The sequence below is a fragment of the Lepidochelys kempii genome, chromosome 1 (genome assembly GCF_965140285.1).
Source record: "Lepidochelys kempii isolate rLepKem1 chromosome 1, rLepKem1.hap1, whole genome shotgun sequence".
In the NCBI taxonomy this organism is placed as follows: domain Eukaryota; kingdom Metazoa; phylum Chordata; order Testudines; family Cheloniidae; genus Lepidochelys; species Lepidochelys kempii.
In genome coordinates, this window is record NC_136380.1 from 269727431 (window position 1) to 269750624 (window position 23194).

Here is a 23194-nt window from a genome sequence, read left to right on the forward strand (position 1 = left end):
CCATCCAGCTTTCCCCTCTGGCAAGCACAGCAGCTCTGCTCCTACAGAATTCAGGAACACCACAGCATCAAAGATTCGGTCACAGCTTTGGGAACGTCAGCCCTTCAACTAGCTGTGCATGTTGATTAAGCAGAGTTCAGAAAATGTAGGTTTGACCCTGCTGTGCTGTTTATAGATTATGGTTTAAAAGATGCTGTCCTCTGTATTCTGTTTATTTGACATTCTATTTAACTGGCTTCTGTTTTCACTTTAGGACCAAAGCCATGACTTGCCCTCTAATTTCCCCCCCTTTGCTTTCTGTTTCTCATGACAGTGATAAGCTATTGTTTACGTCCCACAGTGCTTGCCCTGTTGTCCTTCGGAGAATACTGATGGGGCAGGAAGGAAAGAGATGCAGATGTAGTAATCATCAGATTCCATATGTATCAGACCTGGAGTATGATCACCTTATTAACAACCAGATGTCTGCCCTGGAACAAATCATGGTGGTCTGTGTGTCTTCTTCCTTGAAAACAAATGGGGATCCAAGTGAAGACAAATTAGAGCAGCTCCACGAGAGGAAGAACAGGAACCGAAGTATGCCGTGTATTCAGGTGGGTTTCATGGGAGTTTAGCACATTTGAAAATAGTTTTTTAAAAAATAACCCTTGGATCCATTTGCTGTTTATCCTGTCACCAAAGTTAGAACAGTTTTCTCACCGTTTGTGTACTCGATACATTTGCATGGCTAGGAGAATACGGAGTAGTAAATTAATCTAAAGACTTTCTCTTCACATTTATGGGATCAAGTTTAGTATGGTATAAGGCAGGGGGTTTCCTTTTTCTTTCTGAGCTCCCCCCAAAACAAGCTATAAAACCCCCCACAGCCCACCTGTCCCACAACAACTGTTTTTCTGCATAGGCGTTAGGGGGTGGCAAGCTGAGTTGCTCGGGCTTTGGCTTCAGCCCCGTGTGGCTTGGGCTTTCTGCCCTGAGCCCCACAGAGTCTTAACACTGGCCCTGCTCTCCGGTTTATTTTGGCAGACCCCCTGAAACCAGCTCGCTGTCCCCCAGGGGGCCCTAGACCCCCAGTTGAGAACAGCTGGTGTAAGGTACATGTCACAAAGTGGGCATGAGCAACTCTATGTTGATGAAACTTGTGTACAAAGGGACTGGAACAAGATGTTAGTTAAAAATTGGAGACAGAATAGTGCATGGTGGCTACTTTAACTTACACACTTTTATTGCTGTTTCTTGCGTAATTTTTCTCCCAGTCTCGAGGGCCTTGTCTGCACTGAGGATTTCCTGATTTTTTCCCCCAGCAATGCTGGGAACGAAGCACTAGCAGAAATCTGATCCAGATGTTTCTATCATCAGGTTATCTAGTCTTAGATGGCATGATGATAAAAATAAATGCCAGGGACTGAGCTACAGTAATGCTTCCCACCATTACTAGCATTGCTGAAGCTGCTGGAACAAGATTGGGAGGATTTCAGAAAATCCCACATAGTTGCTGCCTGGATTGATGTGTACATAATACCCGTTTAAGCACCTGAACAGGTCCTTACTGATGTGTAACTTATAACCCCTCAGCAATTGGCCCCATAGTATATATCAATTTTAATTAATCTATATTTGGAAAAAATAGACCATAAGGGGTGAAATCCTGGTCCCATTGAAGTCAATAGGAGAACTCCCTTTGATTTCAGTGGGCCCAGGATTTTCATCCAACAAGTTTAAAAGTGGAAGCCTGGATCAAATACAAATTTAATATCTCCAGTCTGCAAACAGGAGTAGTACTGGCACCACTCTTAAGTATCTGCTAACAATTTCATGTCAGGGTGAGTCCCATACATGTGGTTCCACATAAAAGAGAGGGAAGGAGAGGCTCCTGGGTGCAGGTGTATTCAGGTGTGCATATTGCTCTTCCCTTCTGGAGACCTGGGTTCCAATCCCACTTGAATCTCCAGTAAAAATGGGGTTTTGTGTTTTCCATCCTAGTCCTCGGATATTTGTCCACTTCATAAAACCCTATACTGCAGCCTTCTAATTAGTTCCTCCATGCTAGCGGTAGGATTACTAGTATTTTGAAAGTCAGGACTCCAGTACATCGAGAACTAAATGAGAAGCTTGCACCGTAGCTGCCTGCCATCCGTCCTTTCATAAGCACTAGATTTAAATTTAAACATACAGGTATGGCTTCTTTGAAGAAGTGGAAAATTAACCTAGAAGGAGAAATCCAACAATTATGAATACTATCTCCAAAAACAAGTGTGCTCAGAACAGCTGCCTTCCTCAGTCACGAAGAAGAAGATAATTAGTTCAGTTCAGCTCATCAGGATTTGTGCAGAGGGAATATTATGCACTGATGATTGGTAGAATAAGATTTATAGCCTACATATTTCTATAATTGCTCTTCCTATGTTGCTTCAGGGTCGCCTGGACTCCTATCGTCTCCTCAAGTATGACATCACCTCTGCAGATGAATTTACCGGTCATAAAGGTTCATTACTGGTGCAAAGACATAATGTTGCTTCCGGCATGTTTTTGGTATGTTAAAACTGTTACCATTATCTACATATACAGCCAAATATTTTACTTTTAATGATATTACCACTATATTGGAACAAGACTATGACTTCTGATTGTCACCATGCTGCACACTGTGTCTATTCAGACCATCTTGGCAGTAGCCATAGCAGTCTTTCTTCAGAAGCCCAGGGCCCTGCCACTGTCATGCCTTGATCTTAGCTATTCGCAATATAGCACTTGAGATACAAATTGCAGTATTCTAATTCTGCCTAGCAGAGGACTGCTGTACACATGCCACTAGCCAGTTCTTTATAATATGAACCATGTTTCCCTTTCAGTTTCAATTTCAGCAGTTCGTTTTTATCATGTTTCTATTAATGTGGCTCTATTTCATCTATTGCAAAAAAGCTTTGAAGGCATATCAAATAGGGTATCTCAGTCTTTAACAAGGGAAAAGCATGACCTTTCAATCTTATTGAAAACCTTTTGCAAATCAGGAAGGAGTTTAAATCAAACATACACATTGGCTAGTTTTCGGTTTAATATAGTATTGTGCCAGGTTTGAATTCATTAGACCCAAGGTAGAAGACATACTAATCCTTTAATACTTGAGCGACTGATGCAAAGATTTGGCCATAATAATGTATGTTACAACTCAGCAATAGTTATAAAAACTATACAGAAGACTTGATTCTTCAGCCCTTTAGTCCCATGCAATATTTGGCTAAGGATGGATAAATATTGTTGACCAGCACTCCTTTATTATTACACTGGGATCAAATTTATTCTCCATGTAACCACCACCACAAATGCTTCTTTTCCTTCAGTTATTCTTTGTTTCTTTCTTTTAACAAAAAAAAGTCTCCATTAATGATATATTTCAGAGTAGCAGCCGTGTTAGTCTGTATTCGCAAAAAGAAAAGGAGGACTTGTGGCACCTTAGAGACTAACCAATTTATTAGAGCATAAGCTTTCGTGAGCTACAGCTCACTTCCTCAGATGCATATCGTGGAAACTGCAGCAGGCTTTATATATACACAGAGAATATGAAACAATACCTATTCCCACCCCACTGTCCTGCTGGTAATAGCTTATCTAAAGTGATTTCCAGCACAAATCCAGGTTTTCTCACCCTCCACCCCCCCACACAAATTCACTCTCCTGCTGGTGATAGCCCATCCAAAGTGACAACTCTTTACACAATGTGCATGACAATCAAGCTGGGCTATTTCCTGCATAAATCCAGGTTCTCACATCCCCCCACCCCCATACACACACAAACTCACTCTCCTGCTGGTAATAGCTCATCCAAACTGACCACTCTTCAAGTTAAAATCCAAGTTAAACCAGAACATCTGGGGGGGGGGGGTAGGAAAAAACAAGAGGAAACAGGCTACCTTGCATAATGACTTAGCCACTCCAAGTCTCTATTTAAGCCTAAATTAATAGTATCCAATTTGCAAATGAATTCCAATTCAGCAGTTTCTCGCTGGAGTCTGGATTTGAAGTTTTTTTGTTTTAAGATAGCGACCTTCATGTCTGTGATCGCGTGACCAGAGAGATTGAAGTGTTCTCCGACTGGTTTATGAATGTTACAATTCTTGACATCTGATTTGTGTCCATTTATTCTTTTACGTAGAGACTGTCCAGTTTGACCAATGTACATGGCAGAGGGGCATTGCTGGCACATGATGGTATATATCACATTGGTGGATGTGCAGGTGAACGAGCCTCTGATAGTGTGGCTGATGTTATTAGGCCCTGTGATGGTGTCCCCTGAATAGATATGTGGGCACAGTTGGCAACGGGCTTTGTTGCAAGGATAAGTTCCTGGGTTAGTGGTTCTGTTGTGTGGTATGTGGTTGTTGGTGAGTATTTGCTTCAGGTTGCGGGGCTGTCTGTAGGCAAGGACTGGCCTGTCTCCCAAGATTTGTGAGAGTGTTGGGTCATCCTTTAGGATAGGTTGTAGATCCTTAATAATGCGTTGGAGGGGTTTTAGTTGGGGGCTGAAGGTGACGGCTAGTGGCGTTCTGTTATTTTCTTTGTTAGGCCTGTCCTGTAGTAGGTAACTTCTGGGAACTCTTCTGGCTCTATCAATCTGTTTCTTTACTTCTGCAGGTGGGTATTGTAGTTGTAAGAAAGCTTGACAGAGATCTTGTAGGTGTTTGTCTCTGTCTGAGGGGTTGGAGCAAATGCGGTTGTATCGCAGAGCTTGGCTGTAGACGATGGATCGTGTGGTGTGGTCAGGGTGAAAGCTGGAGGCATGCAGGTAGGAATAGCGGTCAGTAGGTTTCCGGTATAGGGTGGTGTTTATGTGACCATTGTTTATTAGCACTGTAGTGTCCAGGAAGTGGATCTCTTGTGTGGACTGGACCAGGCTGAGGTTGGTGGTGGGATGGAAATTGTTGAAATCATGGTGGAATTCCTCAAGGGCTTCTTTTCCATGGGTCCAGATGATGAAGATGTCATCAATATAGCGCAAGTAGAGTAGGGGCTTTAGGGGACGAGAGCTGAGGAAGCGTTGTTCTAAATCAGCCATAAAAATGTTGGCATACTGTGGGGCCATGCGGGTACCCATAGCAGTGCCGCTGATCTGAAGGTATACATTGTCCCCAAATGTGAAGTAGTTATGGGTAAGGACAAAGTCACAAAGTTCAGCCACCAGGTTAGCCGTGACATTATCGGGGATAGTGTTCTTGACGGCTTGTAGTCCATCTTTGTGTGGAATGTTGGTGTAGAGGGCTTCTACATCCATAGTGGCCAGGATGGTGTTATCAGGAAGATCACCGATGGATTGTAGTTTCCTCAGGAAGTCAGTGGTGTCTCGAAGGTAGCTGGGAGTGCTGGTAGCGTAGGGCCTGAGGAGGGAGTCTACATAGCCAGACAATCCTGCTGTCAGGGTGCCAATGCCTGAGATGATGGGGCGCCCAGGATTTCCAGGTTTATGGATCTTGGGTAGTAGATAGAATATCCCAGGTCGGGGTTCCAGGGGTGTGTCTGTGCGGATTTGATCTTGTGCTTTTTCAGGAAGTTTCTTGAGCAAATGCTGTAGTTGCTTTTGGTAACTCTCAGTGGGATCAGAGGGTAATGGCTTGTAGAAACTCGTGTTGGAGAGCTGCCGAGTAGCCTCTTGTTCATATTCCGACCTATTCATGACGACAACAGCACCTCCTTTGTCAGCCTTTTTGATTATGATGTCAGAGTTGTTTCTGAGGCTGTGGATGGCATTGCGTTCCGCATGGCTGAGGTTATGGGGCAAGTGATGCTGCTTTTCCACAATTTCAGCCCGTGCACGTCGGCGGAAGCACTCTATGTAGAAGTCCAGTCTGCTGTTTCGACCTTCAGGAGGAGTCCACCTAGAATCCCTCTTTCTGTAGTGTTGGTAGGGAGACCTCTGTGGATTAGTATGCTGTTCAGAGGTATTTTGGAAATATTCCTTGAGTCGGAGACGTCGAAAATAGGATTCTAGGTCACCACAGAACTGTATCATGTTCGTGGGGGTGGAGGGGCAGAAGGAGAGGCCCCGAGATAGAACAGCTGCTTCTGCTGGGCTGAGAGTATAGTTGGATAGGTTAACAATATTGCTAGGTGGGTTGAGGGAACCATTGCTGTGGCCCCTTGTAGCATGTAGTAGTTTAGAAAGTTTAGTGTCCTTTTTCTTTTGTAGAGAAGCAAAATGTGCGTTGTAAATGGCTTGTCTAGTTTTAGTAAAATCCACCCACGAGGAAGTTTGTGTGGAAGGTTGGTTTTTTATGAGAGTATCCATTTTTGAGAGCTCATTCTTAATCTTTCCCTGTTTGCTGTAGAGGATGTTGATCAGGTGATTCCGCAGTTTCTTTGAGAGCGTGTGGCACAAGCTGTCAGCATAGTCTGTGTGGTATGTAGATTGTAATGGATTTTTTACCTTCAGTCCTTTTGGTACGATGTCCATCTGTTTGCATTTGGAAAGGAAGATGATGTCTGTCTGTATCTGTACAAGTTTTTTCATGCAGTTGATAGATTTCCACTCCATACGGCTAAATGCAGTGCCTTGCATAATGACAGGTTTCAGAGTAGCAGCCGTGTTAGTCTGTATTCGCAAAAAGAAAAGGAGGACTTGTGGCACCTTAGAGACTAACCAATTTATTAGAGCATAAGCTTTCGTGAGCTACAGCTCACTTCCTCAGATGCATATCGTGGAAACTGCAGCAGGCTTTATATATACACAGAGAATATGAAACAATACCTATTCCCACCCCACTGTCCCACCCCACTGTCCTAAGGTCGCTATCTTAAAACAAAAAAACTTCAAATCCAGACTCCAGCGAGAAACTGCTGAATTGGAATTCATTTGCAAATTGGATACTATTAATTTAGGCTTAAATAGAGACTTGGAGTGGCTAAGTCATTATGCAAGGTAGCCTGTTTCCTCTTGTTTTTTCCTACCCCCCCCCCCAGATGTTCTGGTTTAACTTGGATTTTAACTTGAAGAGTGGTCAGTTTGGATGAGCTATTACCAGCAGGAGAGTGAGTTTGTGTGTGTATGGGGGTGGGGGGATGTGAGAACCTGGATTTATGCAGGAAATAGCCCAGCTTGATTGTCATGCACATTGTGTAAAGAGTTGTCACTTTGGATGGGCTATCACCAGCAGGAGAGTGAATTTGTGTGGGGGGGTGGAGGGTGAGAAAACCTGGATTTGTGCTGGAAATCACTTTAGATAAGCTATTACCAGCAGGACAGTGGGGTGGGAATAGGTATTGTTTCATATTCTCTGTGTATATATAAAGCCTGCTGCAGTTTCCACGATATGCATCTGAGGAAGTGAGCTGTAGCTCACGAAAGCTTATGCTCTAATAAATTGGTTAGTCTCTAAGGTGCCACAAGTCCTCCTTTTATTAATGATATAGTGGTTATTTCCTGTAAACCTGTTACTGATAGGGAGCAACAACAACAATCATTTCCTTCATTTGCTCAATATGAATTTTCAGCACTTGCTATGGCATTCAGAGTATAGGAGCTTTAAATGTATTCTCCATTCCTGAGAAGAGTAACATTAAAAACTGTTTCCATTAGTGAGACGCCAATTATTACTTTTAAAACAAAGGCAAAGAAAAACATTCCACATGAATATGCCCATCCGTGATCAACTTATCCGTCCACTGGGTGACACTATTGATCCATACAAAGTTACTAGATTGCATCTAAAACTGCAAAAAGTGTGTCTAAGGAAGATAAAATTTAATATTTGACATTTAATTTCTCTACACAATATTGCCGCATGTAGCATTTTGCATAAAATATGTTAACTTCCTCCTTGATGGTGAAGGGTAAATTTGTCAGATTAATGATATAACTAAAAAGTGGAAAAAACAAAGCCTCCACTCTATATTTACAGAGCTGATCGAATCAGTGAAAAATAAATTGGTCATTTCTTAATGAGTGGAAAAGGAGACAATACGAGGTAGCTGAGCCCATTGTGTAGTCCATTGGGCATCACCACACATGTGCCAATGGAAAAACATGTATGATAAAACATCAGAGTCTGAATGAGCCACCAGCTTGTGCTACAGATGAGCACTGCTATAACAGGGCTGAGTAAAGATGCTAGCCAGCTACACAGAGATGTTTTGGCTTTGTTCCATATGACTGTTTTTGCATTTCCATATGGAAGTGGTTTAGTGAATATGAAAAAAGTTAGGAGGATAATGTAAAGCTTTATGATTAATGTTAATCCAGATGTTTACAGCAGTTCATGAACTTGCCTAACATTCACAGTCATTTAGAACGTGTAGACAATGAATAGATAGCAGTGTTCAATCTGACAGAATGAAATTTCTCCTTATTCTAGAAAGATGAACCACCACTGTGTGTTCAGTATCAATTCTATAGCCAGGTTGATAGAGATAAAAGTAGTATATGGAGTCCAAATGCAACTGGAATTGGTCTACCTGTATGGCCTTGATTATTCCTCCTAGAAATAGGATGTAATTAGCAAGGTTGCTAACGTCCAGAGATGTTTTCTTAAACAAGGACCTAACCACCACATGTTTAGGCATGGCTGGCAGCTTAACTTTCTGAAAGTGGGTATTAACAGTCCTTTTCAATAACAGTCCCAGCGCCTTTCCACTGGCAAAACAACCAACCAGAAAAGAGATGTGTCAATTTCATAGATGGCGGGTTACAACTCCCTAAGCATACCCAAAATCTTAAAAATGAAACTGGGCAAAAAACAATCCATACAGATGGTGCCTTCCTTACTATTCCTATGGAAGCATTCAAACTACACTGAATCAACTGATTTTAAGAAATAAGTTGATGATTCCTTATAGCAAGTACCAGGTGACTTTCCATGCTGAGTCAGTGCAAGTTAATCTAGCAAAAAGACTGGTGGCAATTTAGGAAAGTTTCACCAATGTGTTTTGAGTAGTAAACTTTGGGAGTTTGCTAATTATCTGAAATGGTAGACAGAAAAAAGAAATCAGTCAGGGGAACTGCATCAGTTACAAAAAACAAGTGGGGCAGAGAGAACTTGTGATGAGCATAAAAACAACACTTTTATTCCTTTCATCAGCTAGAGAAATGCAGAAAATACATAAGTACACCGCTATTTTTGTTGCTTAACAGCTCTGTTGGAAAAAAAGAGATCCAAAAGACTAAGATAGGTTTCCGAGTAGCAGCCATGTTAGTCTGTATTCGCAAAAAGAAAAGGAGTACTTGTGGCACCTTAGAGACTAACCAATTTATTTGAGCATAAGCTTTCGTGAGCTACATGCATCCGATGAAGTGAGCTGTAGCTCACGAAAGCTCATGCTCAAATAAATTGGTTAGTCTCTAAGGTGCCACAAGTCCTCCTTTTCTTTTTGAAAAGACTAAGAGGAATTGATTTGGAGACATACAATGCTTACAAAACAAACCCACAATCGCCAATAGAACACTTTGTATTTGAGCTTGTTTCTGTGTTTTTGACACACAGTACTGCCTTTTTTCTTTTTAATGTTCTAGCTCACCTTTGACCCTTTAAATTTAGCAAAAGTAGGGACAGAAGAGGAGGAAACAAAAAAAGATGACAAAACAATCCTGTTTGCCCCAGCTTGTTTGTTATGCCCCGCTTAGGAATTTCAGTTTGAGGCCATTTTTTCCTCCTTTCAGGCAATTAATTTGCCAGAGCTACGTCTGGAACACTGTGGGGGAAAAAAAGGCACCATCCAAAAACTTCTGATTGCCTCCACCAGGGGCTCTAATTCAGCAAGTTGTTCTCCCTCCACTGTGATGTCTTTATTTTCCAGGGAAGATTTGGGGCTAGATTCCGAGCTGGTATAAACCAGCATAGCTACACCCATTTACACATGTTGAGAATCTAAAATTCATTGTTGAGCAGTAATTGCTTCTACAGAGTCACAGTGTTCTGGCTGCTTCAGCTCAAAGGGATAGGCACACCTTGGCTTTTTCTACTTGGAGACTATAAAGGGACACAAATTTGAAAGACAGCACATTTCAGACAAAACTTGGAAATCCTTATTTACTCCACATATAGCCAGCCTGTGAAAAATCACATACACCAGGAGGCCATGAGGCAACAAGAATCACAAGATTTTGAAAAGTGCTAAATCATTTTGACCAGTAACATTTGTGCTTATGGATCGAGAGGTTACAAGTGTGGACAAACTTGATGCTTGAAGGCATAAATTGATTGCTTTTGTGTGAGGGATGAAATTCCCCCAAGTCATAGCATTTCACAACTGGCCAGGTATATTACAGGGGGAAAGAGTTGCATGCCTCTGAAGCATCACTTATGGTCACTGCCAGAGGCAGCACTGGAAGATTTGTCAGATCTAGAGTGGTATAACAATTCACATGCTCTTAGGAGAGTTTCACTGCATTCTGCATTAATTGCTCTGAATTCATCTTGGAGATGGGAGATTTACCTACCCTTCTATCAAAATCCTAATTTGATATGATTCTGGAAAATACACATCTGTACCAGAGCATCTCATTGTTCTTTTTAGTCTTCCAGAACGTACTGTAGGGCTCAATCCTGCAATGGCAAGGGGGATGGACAATATAACCTAGAAGGCTGCTTCTTTAGCTACTTTCCATGGTTCTTATATTTTTACCAGCCCTAGACAGAATCAGAGTTCTAAATGAGCCAACATAACTGGTATAGCCTACTCTAGTTTTTGGCAGTAGGACAGTGCTAATAGTCCCTTGGGGAATAGTTGCTTTCATGACTAATTCCAGCCAATGTCAGATGAGGATTGCTCCCACACATAGTTAGTGGACTTGGCAGCAATAGGTGCCTGCATTGGATGCCTCATTACCTCAGGGCTTGCAGTAGCAGGAAAAGACCAAATGCAGAGTTTGCACTGAGGATCCCAAGAGCAGGAAAAAGTAGCAGGTCGAAACCACACAAACATTCCCTGCATAGGGAGCAGGACATGTAATCTGGGTCTAGGGTGGCTGACGTCTGCTGGTACATGTTGGGATAGGAACAGAAAGAGCAGAAGAAAGAACTGTCAGTGGAATGAGGAAATGAAGAGGCATGAGAAAGGATAGTGCTCAGATAGCAAAAGCTGAGGTAGATAGGCTGGCAGAAAGACATGAGAGGCAGAGGAAGGAATAGGAGAGAGAGAGACAGACAGACATAGGAAGGGGAAATGGAGAGGTTGGTGGCAGAAAGACAGAGCCGTGAAAAGAAAGAAAAAAAAAACAGGGATGCAGAGAAAGTGTAAGGAAAAGACTGAAATATGGGGACCCCATAGAAGAATGGAGAGAGAAAGGAGGAGAGCTAGGGAAGCAACGGACAGGAAGAAAGAGAAAAAGCAAACAAAACGACGCAGGAATCAGCAGAGCAAGGAGTGAAGATGGGGGGAAGCAATACAAAAAATGTTTCAGGTTACTATATTTTAGGTAATTTAGTCATCTTCTTCCATGAACAATGAGAGGGAGTCCATTGGAAGGGGAGGGGCTGATTGCAGTCTAGTGGAGAAGAGTCAGGTAAAGGCTAACCAGGGGGAATGAGCAGGTGGACAACACCAAGGCTCACATGTCCCCTGTATCCTCAGTGCTCCAGCCAATGCTCTAAAGATTTTTATTAGTTTCAGTTACAATATGCACATTATTACAAGAGCCCTTTGGACTGCGAAGAGAGAAACATGTACGTCGTGCTGCTGCTCCTGACAACATTGGGCTTCTAATGGAACCCAGAGTGGCCTCGACTTTGTGTACCTTTTCAGTGAATTCTGTGATCACAAAGAAACTCACAAAACTTTGACACGGTGTTGGCAGGAAAACTAGGAGAGAGTCATTATTCCTCTTCAGGATACCTGAGGCAAAATGTGCATGAAGAGTTTGCCTCGGGTTTCTGCAAGGGAAACATGGTCCCAGCAGTTTGCAGTTAGCTTGCAATCAGTGCTTGAGGTGGAGCATTGTTGCCCCTCCCTCTTTCATACACATCATGGCCAAAGAGAGTTAAAGACGAGAGAGGATCACCAGATGGAAGGGGAGTTCCTTTGGTTACAAAACTTCTGCTGCTTAACCCATATAGTTTCGGAAACATAGAGACGAAGCAGTGCCAGGCATGACACTGCAATGGTGCCCAGCTGCCAGAGTAATTCTCTGCTTAGGCTTCCAGATGCATGTGTGTGAAGAGTGACCCTCTCAACAATGGCTTCAGTGCTTTTTGCTAAAGGAGTCCTTCGTGGTATCGACACTACATGCTTTTTGACTGAAAGAAAAATGGGTCACCAATGGGTGAAACAATATCACTGTCTGCTTTCACCTACGAAATTAAAAATGCCTGAGATTACCAAGGGTTTCTCCCATTTCTCCGTTAAAAGTGGTGTCCCGTGTTGTGTTCTTCACTGGTTACATTTCAAATAAATAAACCTTGGTTTGAGCACAAAATGAAGAAAATCCTGTAACCCCAGGGATCTTCTTCCAGTGAATACACCCATTGTTACTTTAATATGTGTTACACTAAAAATTCAAAACATCTTGACTAGGAGTGTGTTGCCTGCTGAGAAGCTTCCGTGAAGCGAGCCAGATGTTTCCAATTGTGAACCATTTGGGACTTCCCACAACATGAGCAGTTTGGGATATACCCTGAACTTAGCGATTTGTGTTATTTCAGTGTTTTAAGTCTGTGGGCCTAATTCTCATTTATACAAGGCCCCAGAATGGTGTGAAGGGCCTTACTGAGAGACTCAGACCCAGAATGCTATCGTCTATCATTAAGACAAAGAGAGAGAGAAAAAAAACCCAAAGAACAGCTCCATCCTTATTCATTTTGTAGCTGATATCTCAGTAGGCTTTTCTTAGAGCCCCATTTATAAACCATTCACAGGCTGGCTCAATGAAGAGCAGCTTCGGCAATTGGGTAAAAAGTATGTGTCTTTTATGTATCTGCTGTGATGGTATTCACTTTCAAGATACTCGAGTACAAAAAACGTAGGGCACTGTCCTGTGAGGTGCTGAGTTCCCCCTGGGAAGTGCCAATTAGTGTCAGTTTTCATGGACTTCTAGAGGTGTTGTGGGTGCTCAGCACATAGCAGAATCAGGCTGTTGCTCATTACAAAAAAAAAAATCTTCACTTTTATGGGTGACCCAGGCCATGGTAAGCCCCTCCCATCCCTTTTCCGTGCCAACTTTCCATGTTGGGAGTGCAGATTAAATGCAGAGGGTCATGGGTTTGGCTCTAGCGGCATTTTGTTAACACCACATTGTTACTGATTTAGAGGGAAAACATGTAAAAAATTCTGAGAGGAGTGCCTTGGCCACAGCATGCGGACCCAGTCTTGCAGAGGTTGGGCTGCATTCAGCACTCTTATGATTCCACTGATTTCATGAGGTTCTGCTAGCTTTTCATTTGGTTCATTGTGCCCAGTATATAAGGTCACTTTTACCAGCAGACAAATATTGTAACTGAACACAGATTCAGCCAGCATAAAAGTTGAGACCTAAACCCACAAAAGAAAAGAAGGCCTGCAAGGGGAAGTTGCTGCTACATCTAGTTAACTCCAGTCCAGCCCCTGCATTATAGCACATATTAGACTCTTCTATTAGATGCTGTTCATTCTGGACAATGTTACATATCCTGCATGTATTGCTCTCCTTCCCCACTTTCCAAACAGATTGTAGCACAAATAAAATAAACAAAACCAAAACTCTATCCTTGTCTATCCTACATCACCAAAAAGTTACACTTTACTTTGCTTTTACTATTGTTAAAATATTAAAACCAATTCCTACTGTTTCCCTCACATATAGTGCACAGGAAAACGGGCAAACTCCTATTCATACAGCAAACTATTATACATGGAGGTTTTGTTACCTGCGGAATGTAAGGAGTAGACAGTTAGTAGCAAATAAGTAAAAGACTTCTGTCAACCAGAGTCTAGTACAGATGGTGCCATACAACATGATTTTGGTGATTCAAACTTGATTTTCAAAGCAGTCTCTCTCACACGGACTGAAATATTAATCACCATCATTAAGATCTTACCAACATTTGGTGCTTGCCAACCTGTAGGACTCTCAGTCCTGAGAAACTGAGGTAGTTATTCTCCTCTTCAGCCCTCATTTGCTCTCATATTTTGAGCAAGTCAGTTTATCGCTCTGTGCTATAATTTCTCATTGGCAAAACTGGGATAATACTTCTCTTCCTATGTAAAGCAGTTTGAGATACTTGGATGAAAGATGTTAAGGGCAAAGAATTACTATCAGAGCCAATCAAAAATTTTCTAATCAAGTTTTTTCAAAGAAAGATAGCCTTTTTGCAAAAATATTGGTTTGCAAATTGTGGTCTATATATTTGTAAACAAATACTGTGTGAAATTTGTATCTATATATAAAATTTACAAACAAATATATATTATACATTATATTTTATGTATATGTAATTTCATTTTTTGAAGAAAATTGGGGCCTCTTTTTTAATTGAAAACATTAATGAAAATGTTATCAGTATTTTTCCATTTACCAAAAACCAGGATTTTCAATAAATGCTGGAAAACACAGCTTTTGGTAAATGCAAATTGTTGATAATCATTTTGATAACACTTTTGATAATGTTTTCAATAAAATGTTAAAAAGTTGCAAAAATATTAAACATGGTTCATCTTAGAATATTTCATAACTGAAAACAAGTAAAAAATTTTGAATATTTTTAAAAAATAATACTATATTTTTTCTTTTTGAACAGCTCTAATTACCTTTATTCTCCTGTATTAGTTATCAAGGAGAGATGATTCCAAAAGACTTAGTTTATGCCTGGATCTGACTTTAGATCTGAAGTGTGTCTGTGAAGCAGAAACAGTGCAGTCTAAATCCTGCAAGTCTAAAGCACTTATTGTGTGACCTTGGTCAAGTCACTTACCTCTTTGAATTCCAGTTTACCCATCTTTCAAATGGGGTATAATACTTACCTAATGAGTGTAGTGTGAGGTCTCATTAATGTTTGTAAAAGGTTGAGGAAGAGGTTGCACAATTTTCCATTCCTGTCCTCTCTAAAAAGATTTATTAAAACACTGAACTAACACGATGGGTACAATGCAAAACTAAATACCCTCATGACATTATATTGTGCCAGTTTCCCTTCCATTCACGCTACTTTCCTTATGCCATATCATGCCTTACCTAATCTAGATTGTAATGTCCCCAGGGAGGTAGCTGTGTTGTTTGTTAGTTCGTGACGCACCATACAGAATGTTGTCCTGTATGCAGAGGAGTGAAGTGCTTTGAGATCCTAGCCCTAAGACACTTCAGAAGTATGACATTTTAAATAAAATAATGGAAGGTCAAAGCTCAAAGCAGCAATTCATGTAAATAGCTAGGTTATTTCAGAGTCATGCTTTTCAGTTCCTCAACCTAATTTCTTCATTTAAAATAACAGGTTGCTGTTCCCATTTTAATATTCTGGACTTTTTCTATATTCCTTGGCAGATGTACATTCAAGGAAAGCTGCTCTTTGCCAATTATATTTTCAATGGATATAGCAAGTCAGCTAAAGACCTTCAAAAACAAATAGCAAAGACCAGGAGTGATTACCATATGGGCTACTGTCTACCCAACGATTTCAGATTCAGGTATTTTGCTTTTTCTGTATCTAATCACCTCATTCTGAGAGCTTTGGTTTCTTTGTCCAGTTTTTTTAAATCTAATTTGTTGCAATCCAAAACAACATAGGCAGTATTTTCAATATCAAAGGGATGCTATTTATGACGAGTATCGGGGGTAGCCGTTGTTAGGGGGCTTATTCCTTCACCCACTTACTTCCTTGGTCCTTCTCGCATGAACAGAGAGCAACAATACCCAAAGTCCAGAGGTGCAAACAATTTGATGTTTATTGGGGTGAACTTCCAGCAAGCATTATTCCAGTTTCCTTCCTTAGTGTCCCCCTCCCCAGCTCTGACACCACAGAGCCTTACCTCTGTCCCTGTTCCCATTCTTGCCCTTAGCAAAACATGATTCCAATTCCCTACCTCCATTCCCTGTTCCCATTTCCCCCCCCACACACACACACTTCCTGATTGACTGCAGACTATATAGTAAAACTTGAGTTCTGCTTAGCTATACCTTAACCAATCATTTTACAGCAATTTAACTAACCAATCCTAACATATTGTAACATGATTATGTAACCAATTATATCCCACCACCTTAATTAGTTTACACCCAGCAAAATTAATTATACAGCAGACAGGAACAATCACAGAACCAGACAGAGATTATGCAGACAAACAATAGGGAAATGGGGACTACAGTAACAGAACAAACACAGAAATGAGGATTTCACATCCCAGCTATTGATAAGTGAGTTCTTGCCAGACAGAAAACTATCATCCTAAATTTCCTTTTACATCTTCTAGGCTCTTCCCTTTCTGTGGAGGTGATAGATCGGATCACCTTCTTAACAGCCCCATATTGACTAGTTTGGAACATGAGGATGTGATGTTCACTTCCCAGCTTATGGCTGCCTCTGCTGCTTAGCCAAAGATCTTCACCTAAGAACAGGGCCTCAGACTGTCACAGTGAGAGAAGGCCCTTACACCAGCAGACAGTAATTTTGATTCTTTCTTTTATACCTCTATAACTAGCCAAGTGATAAGAATACACCTAAATTCTTACAGTATAGGCCTTTACAGACAGGCCTGAATATCTATATCCTAACAGCCGTGTTAGTCTGTATCCACAAAAACAACAAGGAGTCCGGTGTCACTTTAAAGACTAACAGACTTATTTGAGCACAAGCTTTTGTGAGTAAAAACCCCACTTCTTCAGATGCATGGAGTGAAAATTACAGATGCAGACATCTCAGTGGTTTGAGCATTGGACTGCTAAACCCACGGTTGTGAACTCAATCCTTGAGGGGGCCATTTAGGGGTCTGGGGCAAAAATTGGGGATTGGCCCTGCTTTGAGCAGGGGGTTGGACTAGATGACCTCCTGAGGTCCCTTCCAACCCTGATATTCTATGATTTCCCAGATACAGTGTACAGCCCTTTGCTGGGAAGATTTTAGCTACCTCTGACAGATACCAGAGGGATCTGTCTTTTTTTATACACATTTAGCTTGTCATGCCAATAAAATCTCATTGAATTTAACTGCAAAATGGTAGAAAATAGCCGCCAGCTTGGTTAGGTCATATTTTCTCGGACGTAAACTTGTCACTTCACATGCGAACAGCCAGAACACATACTGGAGGAGGAAAGGGGTTAGGGATAAGGTATGGCAGATAATTAATGGTATGTTTTCAAAAGCACTCAGGACCTGACTCTGCTCTCATTGAAGTCAATAGTGAACTCCCACTGACTTCAACAGGAGGAGAATTAGGCAAACACTGATTTAGGCCGGCCGATGCCTACACTAGAGAGCTTACAGCAGCACAGCTGTACTGCTGTATCTGTGCGGCTGTAAGATCCCTTGTGTAGCTGCTCTATGCCGGCGGGAGAGCTCTTCCATCAACATTGAGTGGCAGTAGCTGTGTCAGGGGAAGATGCTCTCCTGCTGACACAACGCTGTCCACACCGGCACTTCTGTCAGCGTAACTTACGTCACTCGGGGGGTGGTTTTTTTTCACATCCCTGAGCGATATAAGTTATAGCGACAAAAGCGCTAGTGTAGACATAACCTTAGTTAGTTCTCTTGCTATCTGGGCAAGGTAGAAGTCACCAAACATGTTATGTGCATCCATGCTGTCCTGTCCTGAACCAAAACTGGTGCATGACAAGGTAGAATGCCTGTAAGGGACAGGTTTAAGAGTAGTAGGTTGTGGGGGGTGGGTGGGTGGGGAAGCTTTTCCATCCTGCTTTCATATGGCCAAAGTGATGTTTCTCACAGAGAAGTTGGTAGGCATTTGGAGCAAATGACCATACCGTCTTAGAGAGTGTTGGGCGACCGTTTGAGAGAATGGGGCCTGCTTAGTTAGAACACTGATCTCTTAATTCAACTTGAATTCAAACCATTTGATGTTTTCAGTCAAACAGAGATGCTTTATCTGAATGGAGTCCAACTTCTTTTCTTGTCCAACTTCTTTTCTATCTTGACAGTGAGGGGCCATGTTTCAGTCTCATAAATCAGGATGACTCACTACCGAAGCATTGTGTATCCTCCGCTTTGTCTCTCTACTTACCAGGGTGTTTGAATTGCAAAAGATGTTCTTGATGAAGTGCTCCATTACTGACTATGCTTTTGCAAGGCTGAGTATTTTTGAAAATCTCACTCTGGGAAAAGGAGTACTAGCATGGACACGCTGCTGATGTGATGTCACCTAGACCAGCTCTGAGCATGATCAGTTGACATATTTGTCAGAGTAGCGGTGGCTGATCTATATTTGAGCTCCCAGTGTTGCTGCCACTTATGGTAGTGCAAGGTTGGGGCATTTTTAGAAAAATGCTAGGACAGAGACAGCTTACTATGGGCTTGACTGTCCATGATCGGAGATCAATCCACCTCCTGGAAGAACCTCTGGGAGGGGAAACTTGCACAGGATGCTTTGTGGGTTTGCCAAGGGATGATGCCCCAGCTGTTCCCCTTAGTCACCCCACCTCCATAACCTGTAGATTCCCAACGGTGCAGGGAAAGAGTGTGTATGCCATGTTAACTGTCTTTGGTCTCCCTCCCAATACCTTTTGGCCCACTGGAGTGGGATTTTGACTATGTTCATCCCCTCCATGGTGTGAAGTGGAGAGAATGATGTCCACACACAGTTTCTACAGTTGGGAAGATCAGACGAACAATCTGTGACACCAGTGGGGATTAGTATTGCGAATGAGCAAGCTGATCCAGGCAGATTGCAGACGTTCTCCACCCAAACTCAAACTGAACTTTTTGGAACTTTGCATTTCTCCTCACAACCTCTCCCCTCTGCCCCCAATTTTTACATGGGTCAGTTGTTTCTAAGTGCTGGGCAGAAACGGAAGCAGAATACCAAGCCAGAGGCTGTTCTTTTAGCGTTTCCATCCCAAATGAAAGCAGAAGCTACTAGAAACATTGCAAGGAATTGTTCTTTTAAGCTTTCCAGCCTGGGTTTTAATACACAGATCCAAGAGGTCAAGATATTTCAGATACCCTTTGGATTAATACAGTATATGAACCCTAGGATACACACCCAGAATAGACCTATTGTACAGAACTAATTAGCATGGAGGAGAAGGGACAGAAGTTGTTCGAGATAGAAATGACCTATGAGATCAAAATTTCATGCCCAAGATAGATAAGATAGTGCCCTTCCCCAATACTTCCATTTCCCTAAGAGAGAATGTATCGAATGTTAAATTAACAAGAAATCTTACCCAAAGAGCTGGAGAAAAGTGCAGGAGATGGAATGGTACTGGTGTGGGGGTGCCTTTTCCAGAACTGCCTGCTCGTGCTAATGCTGTTTTCTTTATTTGAACCTAACTAATCAGCATCTTTGCCACACAAATCAGCATTATCTCTGAAACGATGATAAGGCTGTGGAAAACGAAGCTCTGTGTGCGTCACTAGGCTTAGAGCAGCTGGAGGGGGTCTGTGTGTGCATTTATGTAATTAATATAGCTTCCAGATCCAACAGTTTGCCTCTTTGTAGGTTACCCAACAGTTACATGGAGTGTCTGAGTTCTCTTTTCTACCGTAGTAAATCCCCCTCCCCAATAAGGTCTCCTCCTGCTCCCCCCTCCATTGGTGCTGCATCAGCACCATGACCCAGGCTCATGACTTCCATATAATTTTTTCAGTTTCTATTTCCCTGAACTTCCAGGAAGTGCCCAATCCAAACTGGGTCTCTCTCCACCACGTTAAGAATCTAGTACTTCCTTGCTTCTGTTTCCATCACTAAAGTGCCCCTCGACGCTTTGCACATCTTCTGCCTGAGCTACTGCATCCTTTTTCTCTCTGGCCTTTCACCTTGCTCCGCTTTCCAGTCCATTCAGAACGCTGTGGCTGAAAGTTAAAAATTTAGTTCTCTTACCTGTAATTTTGTTTTACGGGGAGGCAAAAGGTTCCTTCTCTCCTTGTTAGGTCGGTCTGCCTGTTAGCACCCTCTACTGGCATGCCTGGTAAATGGCATTGATGTTGCTTCCCAGGTTAGGTTGCCAAAGCTAAGAAGAATGAAGAAAAAGCTAGAAACTACAACTATTAGCTCTTGAAAAAATCAGGCTGAATGTGCTTTCCCTCTCCTCACAATGTGTGAAATAAAACCAGATTTTCCACAGCCTCTGTCATAAATACAAGCCTCTGTCCCCCACCAGAAAATCTGAATAGGACTGTTTACTATCTCCACATGGCAAAACATTCACAAGTTGCTAAACACAATAAACCTGGTGTATGATTCCAATTCAAAGGAGGCAAAATCATATGTAAATAAACTAATTTTATCCTTCTCTGTCATGTGACTCTACTGCTCCCTTGGACTGGTAGCAGTTGGGAAGCAGCAAGCGGTAGAGAATGTCCAACAACAATCCAGAGAGGGGAAAAAGTCCACCATGGTAACATAATATCAAGCTAACTGTGGACACATTTCTTTTAAAAAAACAAAAGGGTCTTTAAGAGGGAGCACCAAAGGATGACTGAAGGAGGTCTGAAGGAGGCATAAAAAAAGCATGTCAGTTTTGTAGCTGCTCAGTTAACCACTTTACACAGGATTGTGTTTCCCTGTCCATAAAGTAGCGGTACCTATGGATCCTTTACCTTCAGGAGCATCTCAGTAAGAGAGTTGACTTACACTACCTAGATACAGAGGTTTTGATGCTTTGCACCCCTTCCTACATCCCCCATATAACACCAATACATCAGGCTTTCTACACAGTAGAACATTACCACCTTCACCAAGCCTAAAACATTTAATTGTTTTTCTAGGGTGTGGGAAGATTTAGGATCAAAAGAGGGCAAGGAACTGACCGGTGTATGTGGGGAAGGCCAAACTTTTCTTGGAAATGACCTAAGCATTGGTGTGGACAGTGCTATGGTCAGCAGGAGAGCTTCTCCCACCGCTCGTTGGGGGTGGATTAATTCAGTTGATCGGGGAGCAGTCTCCCAGTAGCTTAGAGCGGCTACACGAGACAACTTTACAGTGGCACAGCTGTATGGTGCAGCTGCACTGCTGTAAGCTCTCTAGTGTAGCCATAGCCAATGTTGGGGACTTGCCTCAGAACTATTTTATCTGAAAAAGAAAAGTAAAGCTGCATGATGAAAAAGGCCCCAAGTTCTCTAAATTTTCTCAGCTGATGTGATGGCAAAAAAAAGGGCAAATTTTAGAATGAGAAACTAGGACAGCACTTCCCTCAGTGGATGAAGAAGGTGATTTACCAAGAGCTTGCAGTACTAGACTGAAGTTCCACTCCTCATCAGATCAGGGATCTCTGAAGTGATGTTGCTTTCAGAAAGCAGGAGATAGTGGATGAAGCAGTAGGCTAGACATGGAATGTATGGGATGTACGTCCCTCAGGGCTGAGACTTTCACTTCCAGGAAACTAGAGCTCAGACCCTTATGAAAATCATCTATTGGGAAGTCTAAAGTGTCCTTTGTGAACAATAGCAGGATGTCTGCCTACCTCTTCATGCCCTTGTAAGCTCAGCAGGAAGAAAGCTGAGATTTGAAAAGTAAATCATCCTTTTCTTGATTTGAAAAGGAAATCATCTAACTTTTGAGAGTAACCATGTTCAGGGAGACATGAGCCTTAGGTTCCACGGTACAAATCTCAGATGCTGCAAATCTGGATGGGTTGAGGTCCCAAAACATTGGCAGTATCCACAACTTGCGCATTGACTTGTGTATCAGTTCGGGAAAACTGAGGAAATTTGGGTCAATAAGGGGTGACCAAAATTACTGAAATGTGATCCTGGCTGCTGTTTCTGGGCACCTTGCATCTGAGGGCAAAGGAATAACCCCAGAGACCCAGCAAGGAGAATGATAGAGTGTCCACTCTCCAAGCCTGTAGATACTAATGCCAGGCGCATAGTTTTGTTATCTTCCTATTATTACTAGTCATTGGGTTGCAAACAGGTTTGCTTGGTGCAATCTGGTTGGAAACGTGCTTGTTTAACCATCTCCAACTCATGATGGCTGAGCTACTCAGCCTGACGGCTGGTCTTACCACCAATATGTATAACTCCAAGGAATATACCCAGGTGTTCTGGTGTCTCTCTCCAGCCTTTTGCTCTGTTGTGGTGGGTGGGATAGGCCACAATGGTTCTATTTCCCATGTGAATGGCTACAATTCCCGCTGGGACCCTTGGGAGGAGGGTGACACTTCAATTCCTCACTGCCCACAACTCCAAAGAAGCTAATGCCAAGCTGGCATTCCCAGGAGGACCATTTGCCCTGTGCCACGTGAGGTCTCATCTGAACTCCCCATCCATCTAGGCTTGTTGTGGTTATGGTGCAGAATCTTTAGCCCAGGGTTTGCCACTGGAAATATGACGGGGTTGGTGCCATCACTATAGATAGGCCCATCTTCTGAGTTTGGTAGCTGCAGTGCTTGCTCAGAAAATTGTGAAGGGGTGGAGGTGGAGAACTTCCCAGGGGGATCATTTTATCAGCTGAAGGCCCTGGTGGTTGGTGTGCTGATGCCTTCAGGGCTGAAAAACTACTTGATGAAGACTTCAATTTGTTTGAATTTCTTCTTGGTTAATACCACGAGGTCCAGGCTCGTTTTGAATAGACCCACCCTCGATGTAAGCATACCCAAACTAGAATGAAGGCGCTTTCCTGATGACTCTCTATGAATCTATAAGGTTCCAGGAACTGGATGGGTTTAGGAAGCACAGCAAGCTCTTATCTCATGGGATTGCATCTTCAGCAGTAGATCATTCAGGTTGTGGTAGATCTGGGTGACAGGATGATGATCAACATCATGAACATCAGTGGCACAGATGTCAAGCTGAAGAGCACTGGCTGGAACCAATGACGGAAGCTCACAATCACAAAATGTAGGAACCTTTGGTGGCAGGGAGGTATTGGAACATGAAGCTAAAAGTCCCATTGAAATGTATGGAGGCTAAGAAATATGGGGGGTGAAGGGGGAGAGAAGAAGAGGGGATAGTTCTTGGCTCAGAAGAGCTGAAGCCACTATCCTGAAATACATTTTAAACACAGAGTGGTTGAAGGTGGACAGAAATGGAATGGGAGCTCCAGGCCAGAACCTCTCTCTTGAAGGGGCCAGGATTATTGCTCCGAGATGAAGATTTGGTACAAAGTGCAGGGACCATGGTCTTTTCACATGGGCTTG

The 23194-nt window shown here is 42.4% G+C and overlaps 1 protein-coding gene across 2 annotated transcripts in view; it reads left to right on the forward strand.

Moving 5' to 3' along the window:
- Positions 1-192: 192 nt before the first annotated feature.
- Positions 193-23194, forward strand: part of LOC144930105 (uncharacterized protein C3orf20-like) — a 33776-nt gene continuing 10774 nt past the window's right edge. For both annotated transcript variants that reach the window (XR_013635188.1, XM_078851111.1), the window contains exons 1-3: positions 193-593; positions 2413-2529; positions 15431-15573. Coding sequence is in view for 1 of the 2 variants with exons in the window: in XM_078851111.1 (XP_078707237.1) it covers positions 264-593; positions 2413-2529; positions 15431-15573 (590 nt within the window). In the remaining variant the exon portion in view is untranslated. The remainder of the gene's footprint in view (positions 594-2412; positions 2530-15430; positions 15574-23194) is intronic.